The sequence below is a fragment of the Chironomus tepperi genome, unplaced genomic scaffold (assembly GCF_022539635.2).
Source record: "Chironomus tepperi strain 1889 unplaced genomic scaffold, CSIRO-AGI_Ctep_v1 contig_170, whole genome shotgun sequence".
Taxonomy (NCBI): Eukaryota; Metazoa; Arthropoda; class Insecta; order Diptera; family Chironomidae; genus Chironomus; species Chironomus tepperi.
The window spans coordinates 91,331-109,383 of NW_027226292.1; the positions used below are offsets into that span (position 1 = coordinate 91,331).

General features: G+C 30.2%; 1 protein-coding gene and 1 long non-coding RNA gene across 2 annotated transcripts; one reads left to right on the top strand and one right to left on the bottom strand.

Moving 5' to 3' along the window:
• Synj (synaptojanin) lies at positions 1–12,856 on the bottom strand. Its single transcript, XM_070638072.1, has 7 exons — positions 12,562–12,856; positions 11,238–12,461; positions 9,956–10,300; positions 9,751–9,885; positions 9,231–9,685; positions 399–902; positions 1–317 (listed from the first exon to the last, which is right to left on the bottom strand). Exons 1-7 carry the CDS (start codon positions 12,686–12,688, stop codon positions 21–23), a joined length of 3,087 nt encoding a protein of 1,028 aa, XP_070494173.1. The 5' UTR covers positions 12,689–12,856; the 3' UTR covers positions 1–20.
• Positions 12,857–14,559: 1,703 nt separating this feature from the next.
• On the top strand, positions 14,560–15,860 carry LOC139088790 (uncharacterized). Its single transcript, XR_011544250.1, has 2 exons — positions 14,560–14,776; positions 14,831–15,860. It is a non-coding gene; the product is annotated as an uncharacterized lncRNA (long non-coding RNA).
• The last annotated feature ends 2,193 nt before the right edge of the window (positions 15,861–18,053 follow it).

Genomic DNA, 18,053 nt, shown 5'->3' on the forward strand with positions numbered 1-18,053 from the left:
GTATATTATAGAATTGTGACTTATAAAAACCTGATGTTTAACTTTATGCATTGGTTGTGGTGATTTTGGAAGAGGTGGTCGAAGCGGGGTTTTGAACGGGAAACATCAGCATTTGTAGGGATTCCGATATTATTATAATCATCATTCGTTGAAATATCAATGTACTCGCACATTGGTACACAATTTGTTGTACATAATGAAATTTCATTAAAAACTTTTTTCAACCAATCTTCAGTTTTCAGTCGCAAAATAAAATCTATTCCTCGAACGTTAATGTTACATTTTCCTTTGATAGCAGCAAGAGCAGCCTGTCCTTCCTATAATTTTATAAATTCAATTTTTTTTTTTGTTAAAAAACTATATTTTGTAATATTCTATATGATATTTGACAATGTTACCTTAAATGTAACCCACATTGTTTCTCCAACAAATCTCACGAGTGTAACTTCGCCAAACTCAGCTAATTCTTGCACTAAGGTGGCTGTAATATTTTCGTCATATATACTTTCACCATCATCTTCAACTTGCTGATCGACAGAATGTATCACAACGGTTCCATCTGGAGGGCCAAGATTTTTTATAACATCATTGAAAACGTCTGATCTTCTATCAACGTCAATGTTAGCCACTTCTATATCTAAAATAGAAATTACAGGACGATGATCAGATTGCTTCAATTCTGCTCGACCGTAAAATAAAAGTTTGCCAGGACTCCAATTTGGGTTATCTGAATCTGCTTGTTGCATTCTTCTACGCCATAACACCCGATCTGTGTAGGCTGGTGCTCTGCATTTCTCCGAAGTATCATAGTCCTCAGAAAAAAGATCATATTTATACGTTGGCGGAAAATTAATTTCACCCTCTAAAAAATCACTAAAAACTTGTCCAGCTTCTTGTTGTTTCTAAAAAAATGTTATTAAAATTAAACATACTATAACAGTTCTTGTAAAGTTAATCGAGTTTGCTCAGCGCATTTTTAATTCTTAGTATTTAATTGACAGAAATGATAAAAAAAATACAGAATTATTCGTCTTATCGAGCGCATTTTTGTTCTAGTACCTAATTAAAAAAGCGTCGATGGGTAATTCCACAGATTGCACAATGATCTAGAATCGAAAAAACCTGACCTTTTTTAAGCCTTATTAATGCCACACTGGTCCATTTTTAAAAATTTTCGGAAATGGGCCTTTTTTTCAAAAAGTGCACCATAATTGTTCGGGGATATCTCATTTTAAAGATGATATAGATTAGAGATGATTTCCAAAATTTCAAGTTTTTTCGTCCACCTGGTGCCGAGTGGGAGGACTTCAAAGTTGTGTATATGAGAAAATCTCGATTTTCAGGTTACATTATTCAAACTGAATTTGCGTAGAGATTACTCAACCAAACCAAAATCGGTTTTCAGTTTCTGTTATAAATTATCTTTTAACTTCAATATACTTTAGTTAAGGAAATATTTCCATTTTTATGCCCGTTACTTATACTTTTTTTTTGGAATTTGCTGTTTTTGACATCATTCAAAAGCAAAATTCAGACTATTTAAACACTTTTATGGCTTCTTTTTTTTGGTGAACGGTGAAATGGCATCAGTGGCCTAAATGGTAGAGCGTTGGCCTTACGTGCCAAAGGTCCTGGGTTCAATCCCAGGCCATGTCTAATTTTCGAAGCTCTTTTTCCATTTCACCGTTCTAGTTATGAAGCTCGGTTCGTGTGTTGGGTGGAGTTTTGAGGTCTTTGGCACAAAATGTGTCTCCACTGCTAGGTATACAAGGATATACTAGTATTTGGATGACTTTCATTACGAAATCTTGCGCACACGAATTGTAACTAGGTACATTGCAGGGTACATCAGGTCTTATGACGTACTCGTGTCTTTGCAATGTGCAGAGCTTGCAAGTGGTTCGGATCCCACTATAAACTGTAGGTCTAAAGGGTGTGGTACAACAGATTTAAAATCGCAGTGCCTCCAGCTCATAAGGCTGGGCCCTTCAGTCATTATATATATATATATATATATATATGGCTTCTTTGGTGGTCTAATCGATGGTTCCTAATATAATGCATCTTAAAATGTGCTCTTTAGTACTCAAAAACACGCTATTAAGCTAAAATTATAAAAAATTCTCAGTGTTGAAAAAAAGTATAAGTAACGAAATTCCTAATCCGTGTGAAAACAAATTTTTAAAATCAAAATTTTAACTTAATTAACAGCAATTCTTATGATTAGAATGCTGTTTATGATATTAAGTAAGTAAATAATGATGTTTATCAGGTATTCTTGAAGTGTCAACTAAATTAAATGTCATTTTGGCAATGATGAAATTTTAAAGAACACGGATTATACAAGTAAAAATTTTCAAAATTCAACCAATCGGTGGAATCACCGAACAACAAAAACAACAATACGTTTTTCATTGTTTTACAGTGTTTTTTAATGTTTGTCGATGTTTTTACAGTGTTTACTGAACAATGTTTGAATTTTTTTTGACCGTTATGAGGTTTAAATTATGAAAATTCGTTAAATGATGAAGTTCTTCAATTTTTGGAAGTTTTATATGGATCTTGTTTTTAAGATCTGGAAGTGACCTGGATCTTACTGGATCTTGGTTTTTCGGTCTGGAAGTGACCTGGATCCTACTGGATCTTGGTTTTTAGGTCTGGAATTGACCTGGATCTTACTGGATCTTGTGTTTTAGGTCTGGAAGTGACTTGTTAATCATTTACTGATCGCTTTGACAAAAATGCACTTAAGTCCCTCGATCAATAACACGAGGACTTTTGTAATTTTTTACTTCTGTTTTCAGAATTTAGTACCTCTTATTATTACCTTTAAAATGATATATAAAACATGATGGATAATTACAGTCATGACCAAAAAAACGGCTCTAGTTTGTGACTGACGATTGTCTCGAAAAATGTTAAAAACCATATACTTGAATCTGTTATTTAAGAACAAAATTAAACATTTAATTTAGGTTTTTAATGTTGATTTATGATAATTACGAGTCACTAAATCCCAAAATTTGTATATTATAAACTTCGTGCAGTCTCAGGTACCCCTTTAAGTACTACCCTGGTAGTCTCTATTGGGTCAATAAATCTCGAATGTGCGCCTTTTATATTGACTTTTATTGATTGATATTTATTATTTACACTTATTTTATGCAAAATATATCAATTGTAGAAAGTTTTGCTCGAAAAATAGTGTTTTTTTTACTATTTTTTCAAAAACAGGCTTGGGTAGGTAACCATTAATGCACTCCAGTAGCCACTATGGTTAAGTTCCGAACAAATATTATACTTTGAATTTAATTTTTTTTATATTTTTATTATATTAAATTTTAAATTTTTGTGTTTTTACCTACGCTGCCTTTCTGAGCACTTTTTTGACCACTCAAATGGCCATAACTTTTATAAATATGTATAATATTTGTTCGGAACTTAGCCATAGTGGCTACTGGAGTGCATTAATGGTGACCTACCTAAGCCTGTTTTTGAAAAAATAGTAAAAAAAACACTATTTTTCGAGCAAAACTTTCTACAATTGATATATTTTGCATAAAATAAGTGTAAATAATAAATATCAATCAATAAAAGTCAATATAAAAGGCGCACATTCGAGATTTATTGACCCAATAGAGACTACCAGGGTAGTACTTAAAGGGGTACCTGAGACTGCACAAAGTTTATAATATACAAATTTTGGGTTTTAGTGACTCGTAATTATCATAAAAAAAAAAAAAAACCTTTTAGCTATTCAGATCTTTAAGATCCAGAGCTGCGCTAGGGCGATACGCGGCTAATGATTGTTTAACGAGTGAGGGTGCGCCAGACCACTGCACTCATTAGACCTACAGTTTATAGTGGGATCAGAACCACTCCTTTGATGACATTACTGCCTATAGCCTTCAAAGGGAGGCTGTGAGCCGCGTTTCCACTACATATGATTCGAAAAAGGACATGTGAAAAATTTCCCATGCCAAGTCTCGAACCCATGATCGATAGATCGGTGTTGCAATAATTATGTACCGAAGTACTAAACCATTCCGCCACCGAGCCACTTTGACTCACTTCGACTCACAATTATCATAAATCAACATTAAAAACCTAAATTAAATGTTTATTTTTGTTCTTAAATAACAGATTCAAGTATATGGTTTTTAAAATTTTTCGAGATAAGGGTCAGCATGTATTATATATCATTTTAAGGGTAATAATAAGAGGTACTAAATTCTGAAAACAGAAGTAAAAAATATTTTGATAAAAAAAAAAGTTATAGTGGTTGAAGTAAGGTAAAAATGGTCCAGCTCGATAACCAGAATAGAGGGCTCAAAAGACACTTTTTTGAAAAATTTCTTCAAAAATTGTTCATAAAATGCACAGTTATAGGAAAATAACAGAAAAAATCAAATTAAAATCCTCTTTTTGAAAAAAGTTGAATTTTTGTGTGAATTTTTTGAAATTAAAAATTTCAGTTTTTGGAATTTTACCTAAATTTGAAGAACTGTAGCGCCTAGTTGCGTGGGAATTACACAATAGTTGAACCCATTTTGGAAACTTGGTACTTAGTACAATTTAAAAAACGTAACCTCATTAGGTTTGCAAGACGCATATATAGTTTCCGGCAAGCGAGAAAATTTATAGTACAATTTTCCCTCAAATTTTCACCTTCAATCATATAGTACACATACTTGCACTATATTTTAGGATATATTATTAGCTTAAAATGTAGATATTATAATGCCTTTTCAGAAACTGAAAACCGATTTTGGTTTGGTTGAGTAATCTCTACGCAAATTCAGTTTGAATAATGTAACCTGAAAATCGAGATTTTCTCATATACACAACTTTGAAGTCCTCCCACTCGGCACCAGGTGGACGAAAAAACTTGAAATTTTGGAAATCATCTCTAATCTATATCATCTTTAAAATGAGATATCCCCGAGCAATTATGGTGCACTTTTTCAAAAAAAAGTCCCATTTCCGAAATTTTTTAAAAAAGGACCAGATTATAATCTGGTCTAAATATAAAGCTTCAAATTGCTGTCTTACTTGAATAAATTAATTTTGAATTTGACAAATTTTTTGTTTACAATTTCAGCGAAATTTTTAGTCATAAATTTTTCTAAGAATTAGGAGTCCATATTAAAATAACGATTCTTCCACAGAATTTGTCTTTCGAAAGATTTTATCTGCGGAAGAAAATTGTCTTCTTGCAGATAAATAAAATTGTCTTTTGGAAGATTGTCTTCCTGTAGATTTAATCTTCCGCAGACAACTGTCTTCCAGTAGACAAAAAAAAGTGTCTACAGGAAGACAGAATCTGCAAGTAGATTTAATCTGCAGCAGAAAAATCTACCAAAAATTTCATTTTTTTGCAAAATCCCTAATTTAACAATATATTACCTATTAATTATGTACTATTAATGTCAGAAATCATCAATATTAATGTATCAAAGCAGTGTTGCACACTGCCTCATTTTTACGAATGACTCATTTTTGCGAAAAAAATTTTTTCATACACCTAAATTTAGTATCAATTTCAAATGTTGGAAAACCGTTGATTTACTGACAAATTTTTATTGATAAATTTCTTTGTAAAAAAGTTCAAAAATGAACAAATATGACATTTATACATTAATTTTTAAATGTAATAAAAATTCATTTTTGATTGTTTTCCAACAAAATTTTATCAGTCAGAATGCGTTTTTTTCTTAACAGTTTTTCAAAATTTGAAATTTAAATTAACTTTGTATGAAAAGAAATTTCTCGCAAAAATGAGCATTTGGGTGTTTCTTTGGATAAATTTTTCAAAATTTTCGACTTTGAATTAATTTTTCTCATAATCTGGCAATTTTATAGCTTCATTCTTTATATACACTTACGGGATTTGTGCAGATCTTTATTTATGTACAATTATTTTTTACCGTCATGCTTTATTTAATTAAATATTTAAATTTTTGTGCCGGTTTCTCGGAATCAAAATATCAAATTTCGACTTTCAACATGAATTTTTTGCACTATATTCTACTTGTCACTATGGTTGAGTTGATATTTCGAGTGTATTACACCTAAAACTATTATTTGTTGCTCTTTAAATGCTGCAAAAATCCTTAATTAAAGAAAAAAATTAAAATTTTAGTGATTCCGAGAAACTTTTTTCCTAATCCGTGAGAAAATTCATTTTTTGATTTTATGTTTTTGCAGGAATTATAGACTAACAATACAAAATAAAGACAGATTAAGATATTATAATTAATATTTTAACGAAATTAACAATTAGTTAATTTGTTTGATAAGTTAAAGTAATGTTTTTCTATGAAGCAAATTTTGTAGTTTTTGAGACACGAATTAGACAAATTTGACTTATCCAGAGAATCACCCATTTCGTAAAATTAAGATTTCTTAAAAATGAGGTTTCGAATTTCTGAAAATCGTTGTTTTAATATGGACTCAGAATTAGACTTATTTTACTTCTTTCAAATAGATTTTTATTTTTAGGGCAAATCTACAGATAAAGTGAATTGAGACTTTTTGATACAAAAAATTTTAACAGTGTAAACAAATTTTCAAGTTCTTTTTTCTCTAAATCTGTTTGCTTAAAGTATATCGTGACCAGGAATTTCGATTAAGATTTTAATTACTATTGTGATGTTTTCATTATTCAACGATAAAAGTGCCTAGTCCCTTTTAAAATCGTAATTAAATTTTGTAAACAAACGAAAATTGTTTTGCAATAGGGCAATTCTTTGGATGAGTTGAATTTTTTGAAAAATTTTTTTTGTTTAGTTTTCGATTCTTTGGATGCAAAAAATGCAAATTCCGATTTTGGTGATCGAGTTATTGACCAAAGAATCGAAATAACTTAATTAATACAACGTTTAAAAGTCCATAATTAAGCAAATATGGTAGCTTGAGTCCATATTAAAATAACGATTTTCAGAAGTTCGAAAACTCATTTTTACGAAATGATTTTTCCCTTAATTTGCTCACTTTATCACTACTTTTAACGCCCTATATAATGTATTTACCCATTCACTATCGTTATAAGTTGTCTGTACACTTTGATATACTTTAAATAAGGAAATATTTCCATTTTTATACCTATTACTCATACTTTTTTTTTGGAATTTGTTGTGTTTGACATCATTCAAAAGCAAAATTCAGACTATTCAAAGACTTTTACAATTAATACTCATAATCAAGCTATTAAGCTAAAAAATTTAATTATTCTCAATGATGAATCATTTAAACAATAGTTAAATGTATAAAATGTAATGAAAACTTATTTTTGATTGTTTTTCAACAAAATTTTATCGGTCAGAATGCGTTTTTTTCCAAACGGTTTTTCAAAATTTGAAATGTATATTAAATTTGTATGAAAAGAAATTTTTGATAAAATATTGAACCTAACAGATAACTTCTAACGGTAGTGAATGTGCAAATACATGATATAGGGCAGTACAAATAGTGAAAACGCGAGTTATTTAAGAGAAAAATCATTTTTTGTGAAAAAAAAATTATCTGTGGAATCAGCCCAATACGTAGCCTCCTACAAGGGAATTTTTTTTGGCCAAAAATGATTAAAGAGCAATTCTCCACAGGGAAAATCTCCAAAAATCAACTTTAAAATGGATTTTTTAATGCATTTTTTCTCTATAACTAGTCATGTTTCAAGCTTATTTGTTGTATTTTTCCATTTTCTATCACCTAAATTAACTTATTAAGCCTTGCTCATTTCTTGAGATATTTCGATTCTTCGGTGCGTTGCTCCGTGACCAAAAATGGAATTCAGTTACGGAGAATCAAAAATTTACCATTAAAATCGAATTTTAACAGGACCAAACCAAAAACAAATGATAGATTTTTTTCAATTCATATTCAATTCTCCGAAAAAAAATGTTAGTCACGGAGCGTTAAAAACGCTTTAATAGGGTAAATCTGCCACATAAAAATTTAATTTTCAAAAACCCGTTGGAAATTTTTAACCTATAAAATACTCGTTTAATGTCTTTATTTCAATTTTACAGTTAGAAATAGAATTTTTAACCATTATTTTAATTATTTGCAACAAAATAAATTAAACATCATGACATTTTATGACTAAACATTTCAACGGTTTTTTTAAAATTTGAATAAACAAGTAGAAAAAGAATTAGAATGCACTTTTTAAAAATTCCATCGATATGAGTAAATCCATGAGTGAAAAAATGTCACAAAAAAGTTTAAATTTGCAATATTTCTTTAAATACGGCCAAATTCCTTACTTTTTACAACTAAAGTTGTATAAAAACTTGGTCTACAGCTTCTCTGAACTAAATAGTGTAGCTTTTATGCTTATTAAGGGAGATATTATCAAAAAACTTCCGTCAATCGGTTAAACTTTCGTAAAATAATTTTACAAAAATTAGAATATTTCGATAATTACCCAATTTTTCTAGGATAAAATCATTTAAACTCATAAACATACCCAAACTTCATTCATTTATGTCTATTTAAAGTTCTTTGAACACTTAATTAAGTCAAAATTTGCAAAAAACTGCGTCAATCGGTTAAAACTTTGGTTTTTACGTACGTAAAAACGTAAGAAAAATAATTCGAGTTTTTTTTAACTTAATTAAGTTTGTATGGACATAATTGCATTAAATACAATTGCTTTTCATTCCACCGGCACTACTTGATGGCTTGTTAAAAGTTCGAGTTGTAGATATTAGCAATTATTGATATTTTTTAAAAAGAAATTAAAAATAACAAGTTGAGAAATATTGCACATCGAAATTTTCAGTTCCCTTTACTCATGGATTTACCCATATAAAGAATTGCTCTAAAATTAATTGAAAATTGATAATTTGGAATTTTGAGTTAAGTTTGGCAAAAAAAGTTACAAAAATGCGCTAAAAATTTCTATTTTAGCTCATTAATTAAACAATTAATTTTAATATGATGTAAATACAGAAAAATTTGTATGAAAATATTGTTTTTGGAAAACCACTTTCAGAACACCCCTACAAAGGAAGTTATTTTTATCTAATAGGGTAACTATTTGTGGTTTACTACATTTGATTTTTTTTTTTGTTGGGGGTGAATTAGATACTGACCGATAAAAGTTTCTCCACATAATATCAATATACATATTTAACTAAAAATTTCCTCTTAAAATTAAATGTCTCATTAGAAAATTGACCAAAATGCGATAAAAGAATAAAATGGTAACTAAAATTTTTACTCACTCTCAGCTGATCTTTTTCAAGAATAGGCTGTAAATCGCCTAACTTAATTAATTCCTTCATTTCATCCTTGTCCATATCAATACGATAATTAAAATCACCACACCAAAATACATAGTCATGTCCTTTTAATGTTCTGCCCATTGGAAATTGAATTTTTCGTGTAATTTCGGCGTAATCAGCGTTTCTTTCCGCAACTTGTGATTGGCCAGCAGCAAAATGAGCAGCTACAAAGCAAAATGAAGTGCCATTTAAAACAAATCTAATCGCAACCGATCCTTTGTTGCCAGTTGCTCCTCCTAAACCTGTTTTTACAGAATCTGTAGCAACGTCACGAATACTTTTTGCTAAATGTGGTCTTACAAAGACGTATAAACATACTCCGACAAGCTGTTGGCTTGTCAGCAATGAATATGGTTCATCATCTTTTGATAAAACTCTTTGAAGCTCATCAGCCCCTACAATTATAGTACAAATTAATTTATTTTCGCCAAATATTAATTTTTTTAAAAAATTAATTTACAAGCTTTTGCATTATCACTACTTGCAGCTACAATGTTTTGTGCATTTAGATCGACAATTTCTTGGAAACCAATCGCATATATATCTGCCATTTTATCATAAACAGAATCGGAATGTTCGATATCAACTATTGCATCTAAAAACAATAATATCAATAATTTAAGAAGTTATTTTTAAAACAATTATTTGTTGATTCTGTTATCTACCATTTTTTGGAGCAAGCCAGTCGATCAAGGATAAATCTTTGTAAACAACACTTCGAAAATGTTTTCCACCGTTGACATTGTAGGTCCCAACAGCTACTCTTAACTCACTTATTGATAAATATTCACTTGATCTTAAGCACATTTCTCGCAATACACTAGTTGGAGCGTGTAACATGTTCGTCGGTAGCAATATACGAGCTCGATCGGCAAGTTCTGAATTTAAAGTTGACCCAACAAGTAAAATATCAATGGCCTCTTGTTTCGACGAATCCAATAAATTATTTTGAATTGTTCTCGCAGCAGATCTAGCACCATCTATTAGCTTGTTAGATGCACCCATCGCTCCTAAAATATTAGACGTCAAAAAAGAACTAAGACAGAGGTGGAAAGTGCATTTTCCACCTAAAAATCAAAACACTAAAAGTCATGATTAAAGAATGCAAAATCCGAATATTAAATATCAACATCAGGTATTTTGATCTGGTTTAATCATGTTTAAAAAAATTACTCTTCAAAGCTTTGCGTCATCTTTTTAGTCAAGTGATTATTTAATTTAACATTTTGGTAATCTTAGAACATGTTTGAAGGTTTAAGCTAGACCGATAGGCCAAGATTAGGTTGGCACAAGTTTAAAGACTTAAGGTAGACAAAAAAAATTCAAATGTAATGAAAACATTGGTAAATTGCTTGAAAAATTATGAAAATGGTAAATTCTATCATAAAATTATATTCTTAGAATGGATTACCATACAACCCAGGGTTCGAATCTCAAAAAAGGTGTTTCTTCGAAATGTTCTTGACTTCTATTCACTTTACAAGCGCCGACAGAAGTCACTTTTATAAGTTCTTACTTATTTTGTATGGGAGATTTATAATATAAATATTTCCTATGAATGTGTCTCCCCCGAGTCTTATAATATGTGACTTAATTTAGCAAAAAATACAAGTTAATATAATTATCCACTGACGTTGTACTACATGAATCATCCATTGTATTACATTGATGATCCTGAAATCAATCCCAAAATCAACCATAATGAAGGACAATATCGTCGTATGGGACAGTCGAATATTTTGAGTAAAATAGTTAGCCTTGCTGGTCAAAAAGTAAGGTGCTTGGCTCAAATTTAATATGGCTATGGCAAACCGGAAGTCGTGGATTCAGATCCAGCCATATCCAAATTTGTCCTATTTTGCAAGTTTAAATAATTCGACTAGTTTTAATAAATTTATAAATTTAAATATGTAAAATCTAAATAATTCTGAAGAGTATTTATCTCACCTGTTCCAGCATAAATTTTACTAACTTCATTCCCATTAGATATCCACATTTGTTTAAAAACCTCCTCAAATCGCGATAGTGTTTGTTTCTTGTCTGCAAGTCCAATAATTTTTATTTGTTCATTTAGTATATCTAAACCGATGAAAGTTTGGACGCAATTTGTTCTGTCTAAACAGTCTATGCAATTTGTCCGAATTGTTCCGTATTGTTCTTTAACAATTTCATTTCCTGAAGCATAAAATAATCCAAAATATCTACAACACTTATCTACACGTTCCTTAAGTTTAGATAAATTAACTTGATTTCCTCGACATTCTGAATGATAATCGAAAACAACATGAGGAACGTCTCTGTGCACCGAGTTTTCATGGTGTTTCTGATATTCGTTACTGAGCATTGCTTCCCCCTCTTTACTTCCAATTAAGCTCGTACCTAAAAGATTACAAATCACAAGTCTTCCGTATCGTTGTTTCATTAATGTCAAATGACGATCAAAAGCTGGAGCAGTAGCTTCAAAGCCACGTGATAGTTTCACTTTGTGTGATCCAACTTGGACTCCAGGTTGTTCCCAAAAAAGAGGTACTGACCCGCGTGTTTGCACATAAGATGTAACATCAGTGTCCAAGTAAATTGCTTGTTCTGTTTCTACAAAATTGGCAACATGGCCTTCATCATTTACTCCGCGTACATTAAAACGCGTTCCGGCTCTTTCACATGATAGTCTTGATATAATAATCGCTCTAGCTTGCTTACTCCCAGCATAAACTGTTCTGATTTCAATTGATCCACACATTGCCTTCAAAAGCCAAAAATCGCAATCTACATCAAAACGTAATAAATGTATGTGAAGCATTCGATTCCAGAAGAAACGATTATCAGTTTCATTAGTTTTGCGTCGACGTTGCGCACTCAATGTAATATCAAACAATGATTGTTGCTGATTTGATGAGTTCCAAGCAAAGTAGAATGTTCCAGAATTTAGAACTTTTCGTACTTCAGCAATTTTGTCTTCATTATGATTTTGGTTTTGCAATGATATTAGTTGAGTTTGTGTAATACGAAATATTTCAGAATCAGAAATTTTTCCTATACTAAAGCATCCAGTGACCAACACTAAATAAAGAATTGTTGATTCTCCAGCATTTAATTGTAAGCATCCTAAACATCCATAAGCATCAACTATTTTCACGTAATTCTTCCTGATTGCTTCAGTTTCCTGTCCAGCTATTAAGAAATAAATAAAGAAAATATTATGATCAACTCTCTCTAAACATATATTGTGGGAGGAAAAATCGATAATCTAAAAGAAATTTTCTTAATTTACATAAGTTTGCCACTGCCATTGATTCAAACAATAGAGTATCTGTTTTAGATCTGTGTTCCAATATAATACTGTGTGGTTGTTCTGGTTTGCTTTTTTCAAGAACTCGAAAAGATTTTCCAAAAGACATGATTATTTTTCTTTCACAAATAATCTTTTTCTTCCAAACTGTTCCACAAATCAATATTGTAGAGATTATTTCACAAATATTGCAAATGTAAGATGATTGCAGAAACTAGAGCATTAATTAAGCTTTTCTATCACACAATTTTAAAATGCAATATTTTATGATGGTTTGTAATTTGATATATATATATATATATATATATATTATATATTGTTATTAAATGACTATCGACCAAAAAACCCCGGAAATTTTGATTAAATATTCAAAAAAAATTCTTTATCTACATGAATAATTCTTTTTTGATCAGCTTCATTGTAGCTTGAAGCTCAAAATTACCATATTTTCAATATATTTTTAAAGTGATAAAAAGCAATCGATATATACAAAGTTGTTATTAATTAATTAATATTGAGCAGAGCTCGAAGTCGACTTGACATTTCCATACGAAATTTCTGGGGTACATTAAATTATCCAATTTCAATATCAGTATCCCGTCGATCTAATCATTAATCTCAATTGCATAATATTCACTAGTTACTTATGCAGTAGCATAATTTGGCCAACCAATATTGTCTAACTTCTTTTTTTTAAATAATTTTCTATCGTTAATATAACAAAAAACCTTAATCTAAAAACTTTTTATATCCCTATACTATGCCTCTACCTATTTCACATCAAACAATAATCTTAATTAATAGTTTTATTCTTAATGGTTTTAGGTTTTACCAAAATAAAATCATTTCTTATTAGGTAGATTTCATAATCTTCAAAAAAAAAGAAAAAAACTAATTTAACGGTCAAAAATTATTTAAAAATAGATACTCATCCATAAAAAGGAAAAAGATTATGATCTACCTATTATTTTGGAAACATTTATAAGTTAAATCGAAATTAATTGCATTTCGTTTGAAATCAAACAAGAAAATATAACAAATCAACTGTTAAAGGTATAAATCACATTTTAAAAAGGAAATATCTAAGAAATCACATTATTAATGTTATAGATTAGAAAAAAATTAATTTCTTTCTTAAATTTAAAATTTTAGCTTATTTACTTTAAAAAAAATAAGAAGATAAAATGTCGCATAGTATATTACTGATTCAGCCGAGCAGCAGTCCCGAAAGTAGAACATACAGTGATTACGAAAGTGTAAACGATTGCTTGGAAGGAGTATGTCGAATTTATGAAGAGCATTTGAAACGTAGAAATCCTCAAGTTGCTCAAATAACTTATGATATATCTCAGCTTTTTGACTTTATTGACCAATTACGAGATTTATCTGTTCTGGTTTACCAAAAATCTAGTAACACATACGCACCATACAACAAGGAATGGATTAAAGAAAAAATATACATTTTATTGCGCAAAGCTGCCGGTACCGAGTCTTGAAAAAGTGTACAAAACATTATTATTATGTATTAACCATAAAATATTTTTAATAATTTTAAACATTTTTATATGCTTTCCTAAAATTAAAATGTTTTTCCTTTTGGAATTTCTTTCTTTTGGTCTATGATTGATACAAAAATAAAAGTATAAATAAATAAGACATAAAGTTCATTTTTGTTGTAAACTATCATTAACTATTTTCAGTCATTTTAAGTTGAAACTTTTATCAAAAAATTAGTTAGCTACTGCTTAAATGTCCGTTCAGCTAACGCAAGACACTTTTTATCTAGACTCCAGAGAGAGCACTAGTTCTTTTTATTAGCTCAGCTCTAAATAAATGCTATAATAGGGTAAAGGTTTTGTGGTATCCACATTTTTTGGAAAATCTATTTTAGAATGCTTTTAACTTCCTAATAAATTATGAAAGAATGCTATAAAAATGATATATGTTTAGTACAGGCATGATCTTCCTAGCTGTGGAGAAAGCATTTGACAGAGTCTGGCATAACGAACTCTTGTTTAAAATGATCAAATTAGGGTTTCCACTACCACTTATAAAAACTGTAAGATCTTTCTTAAGTGAAAGAACTTTCTCAGTTTTTATTAAAGGTCAGTTCTCAGAAACCAATTAAATCAAATTCGGAGTACCACAAGGAGCAGTGCTTTCACCAACTCTCTACAACATCTATACATATGATATTGTAAGAGAAACAACCAATAATATCGCACTCTTCATATCATATATCATTCTGCAGAAAACTCAGCCGATATTGTAACACATCTACAACACACTGGAAGAAAAGTACAACAATACATGAACAAATGGAGGATAAATCTCAACAAACAGAAGACTCAAGGCTTATTCATTACCTATAGGTACTGCAGGAAATTTCCAAGAGACAACATCAAACTCCTCAACGAAAACATCAAATATTACAATATCATAAAAAATTAAATACAAATATAATGTATCCAAACTTTGTAGATAATTAAGTTAAGAATTTAATGAATTTAAAGTTTATTTTTATGAAGCTGTAATTTTACTATAACTAAGTTTTCATCAGGGATTTCAATACCGGACAAAATCTCAATCCCAGGATTACGGTATAGGAAAATTCTCAATCCCGGGATCAATACCGATATTATAATTTACTCAAAATCCGGTATCAAATTATGCTCAAAACAACTAAAACTAACTAAATTTGAATTAAATTGAGATGGAACTGCCATCTAAAGATGGATCTAATTCAAAAACTGGCTTCTTCGCTCTACTTTAAATAAGTTTCTAGTTGACATTGATTCATATGTAAGGATCTTTGCAAAGCAGTTCAGTGCCTCAAATAAGTAAGGCGCTTGGCTCAAATTTGGTATGGTAACTCGAAGGTCGTCGGTTCGAATCCCTCCATTTCCAAATTTGTTCTTTTTCGGAAGTTTAGATACTTCGACTGCTTAATGTACGAGATTAAGCCTAATTTGAAATTCTGAGCAACGTTGGATTAAGGAACGGGTCATAAACTTGAAGTGTAGCGAGAGACAAAGGGACGAGAGCTACTAGATTACCTAATGATTGGAATTGGATAGAACGAACCTGAAAAGTATCACGTAATATGCTAGATAGCCGCCGAAACGAGAGCCTAAATTTATTTGAAACCTAGATTTGAAAAATTGTTAACTTGATACATATCAATGTGTCTTAAAATACTGTGTTCCAAAAATTCAATTGTATCAATTTTCATTTGTAAATCAAAATACCTTTATGGTAAATAAAGAATACTACTACTACAATATCGTTATTGAATATCAATTTTCCATACAAATCAGTTCCGGTATTCAAAACCCTAATCCCAACAAATTTTAACGTTTCTAATTATATGAACTGACAAAAAATGCTGTTAATCAGTTGATAAATAGGTAATCTATTGAAAACGACTATGAACTGTTTTTGGATTAGTATCTGTCTTGTACAGTCTTGAATAAGTGCAACGGTATTATTCGAAAACCGAAATATAGGTAATCTTCTTGAAAAATTAAGCTTGAAATTCTCAATTTAGGGTAGATAGATAGATAGATTTAAGATTAGGGTCCGTCGATGACGAAAGGGCACTGCGATATACGATCTGTTGTACCATCCCTGATTATCGTTTAAGGCTCTAGAACTATCTAGAAATGACGGGTCACATGAGTTTAAATAGTTTTCTTTTTAAGCTAAATTTAAGTAACACTAAATTTTGCAGGTTCTGGATTACAGAATAGAAAACAATGGTTCATTTACTGTGTAACTGTAGGGCACCTTAGCTGTAAGGGCTCCTACTTCAGAATTCCAGAGAGAGAAAGTGTTGTCGATTAAGCCATTCATGTATCTCGAGTTTGACCGTTTCGAAGCTGTAATATACCGAGATATCATATTCATACTTTTCGACCGCTTTTTTCGCCAACTGGTCAGCTTCCTCATTTCCATCATTCTTACTATGTCCTTGAACCCAATTCAACAAAACCTCGTTATCATAGCTCAGAATTGACAGATAAGAAATGCAGTCTAGAACAGTCTTAGACTGAACTCTTTAAGTTTCAAATTGACGCAATGCTTGGCCCCTAAGCAAATGTCTTGCACCTCGGCTTGAAAGAAGTTCGCATGGTCTTGTAACTTAACAGATATTGACAAGTTTAATCCCTCAAATATGTGCCAAGCGAAGCTTTGCCTACCCGCTGGAGCGAGATCCCTCAAACATTTGTCAAGCGAAGCTTGGCTTACCCGCTGGAGCTTGATCCCTCAAATATGTGCCAAGCGAAGCTTGGCCTACCCGCGAGAATTTTTATGGACGGTGTGAATATATCCGCATTGGGTTTCTATACGATACACTAGTTTACAAAGAAATTTATCAATAAAAATTTGTTAGTAAATCAACGGTTTTTCAAAATTTGAAAATGATACTAAACTTACCCTGAATTTACGTTATAAGCCACTGGCTTAGTAAAGAAATTTGACTGAAAAAATTTTTTTGGATTCGTTAATAAGCCACTACCAAAATGCCATTAATTAAACTAGATAAAACATTTTAATTGTTTTTAAATGATAAATTTTAGACATTGACAATCAGTTAGCACTAGAAAACATTAATAATTTTTAAATTTTCCATGAAAATTTTCAATTTTCTTCGTTTGTATACATTTCTTTAGAGTCCCTATTAAAATAACGAATTTTAAAAATTCGAAACTTCATTTTTGCAAAACTTCATTTTTTCAACCATATCATTTTTTCGAAAAATTCTTCATACAATCTCTTATAATTTTCAAATTTTAAAAAAACCGTTAATTTTTTCAAGCATTTTATTTTTCTTAAAAATATATTTTACAGCTAAATTTTCTTCTTATATTGAAGAACTAAGCTAATTTAATTGTTTTTAATGTGAATAAACAGTTTTATTGTAGAAAACATTGGAAACATCAAAATATAAATGCATAGTAAATTCAACGGTTTTTTAAAATTTGAAAATTATAAGAGATTTGTATGAAGAATTTTTCGAAAAAATGATACGGTTGAAAAAATGAAGTGTTCGTAAAATGAAGTTTCGAATTTTTAAAATTCGTTATTTTAATAGGGACTCATTTCTTTACTAAGCCATTACTCGTTAATAAGCCTTTTTTTGAGATTTTGAATACTTTTTTCTTCCGATAAGCCACTGGCTTATAACGTAAATTCAGGGTAGGTGTATAAAGAAAATTTTTTTCGCAAAAATGAGTCATTCGTAAAAATGAAGAATTTCTGAAAATCGTTATTTTAATATGGACTCCATTGTCGGTAGTAAACATAATATAGGGCAGTAAAAGTAATGATAAAGTGAGCAAATTAAGAGAACAATAATTTTTAATGAAAAAATTCATCTGCGGATCATCCAATCACCCAATAGAAAAGTGAGTGAATTTAAGAGAAAATCTAGTATTTATAAAAAAATCTGCTTAATAGCCTGAAATCAAAAA

Excerpts from the sequence above, each read along its gene's own strand:
- Synj (XM_070638072.1), bottom strand. The coding sequence starts at position 12,688 with ATGTCTTTTGGAAAATCTTTTCGAGTTCTTGAAAAAAGCAAACCAGAA. Across the intron at positions 12,462-12,561 it reads AATGGCAGTGGCAAACTTAT|CTGGACAGGAAACTGAAGCA; the intron begins GTAAATTAAGAA and ends ATTTCTTAATAG. Across the intron at positions 9,686-9,750 it reads TAGTGATAATGCAAAAGCTT|GGGCTGATGAGCTTCAAAGA; the intron begins GTAAATTAATTT and ends CTATAATTGTAG.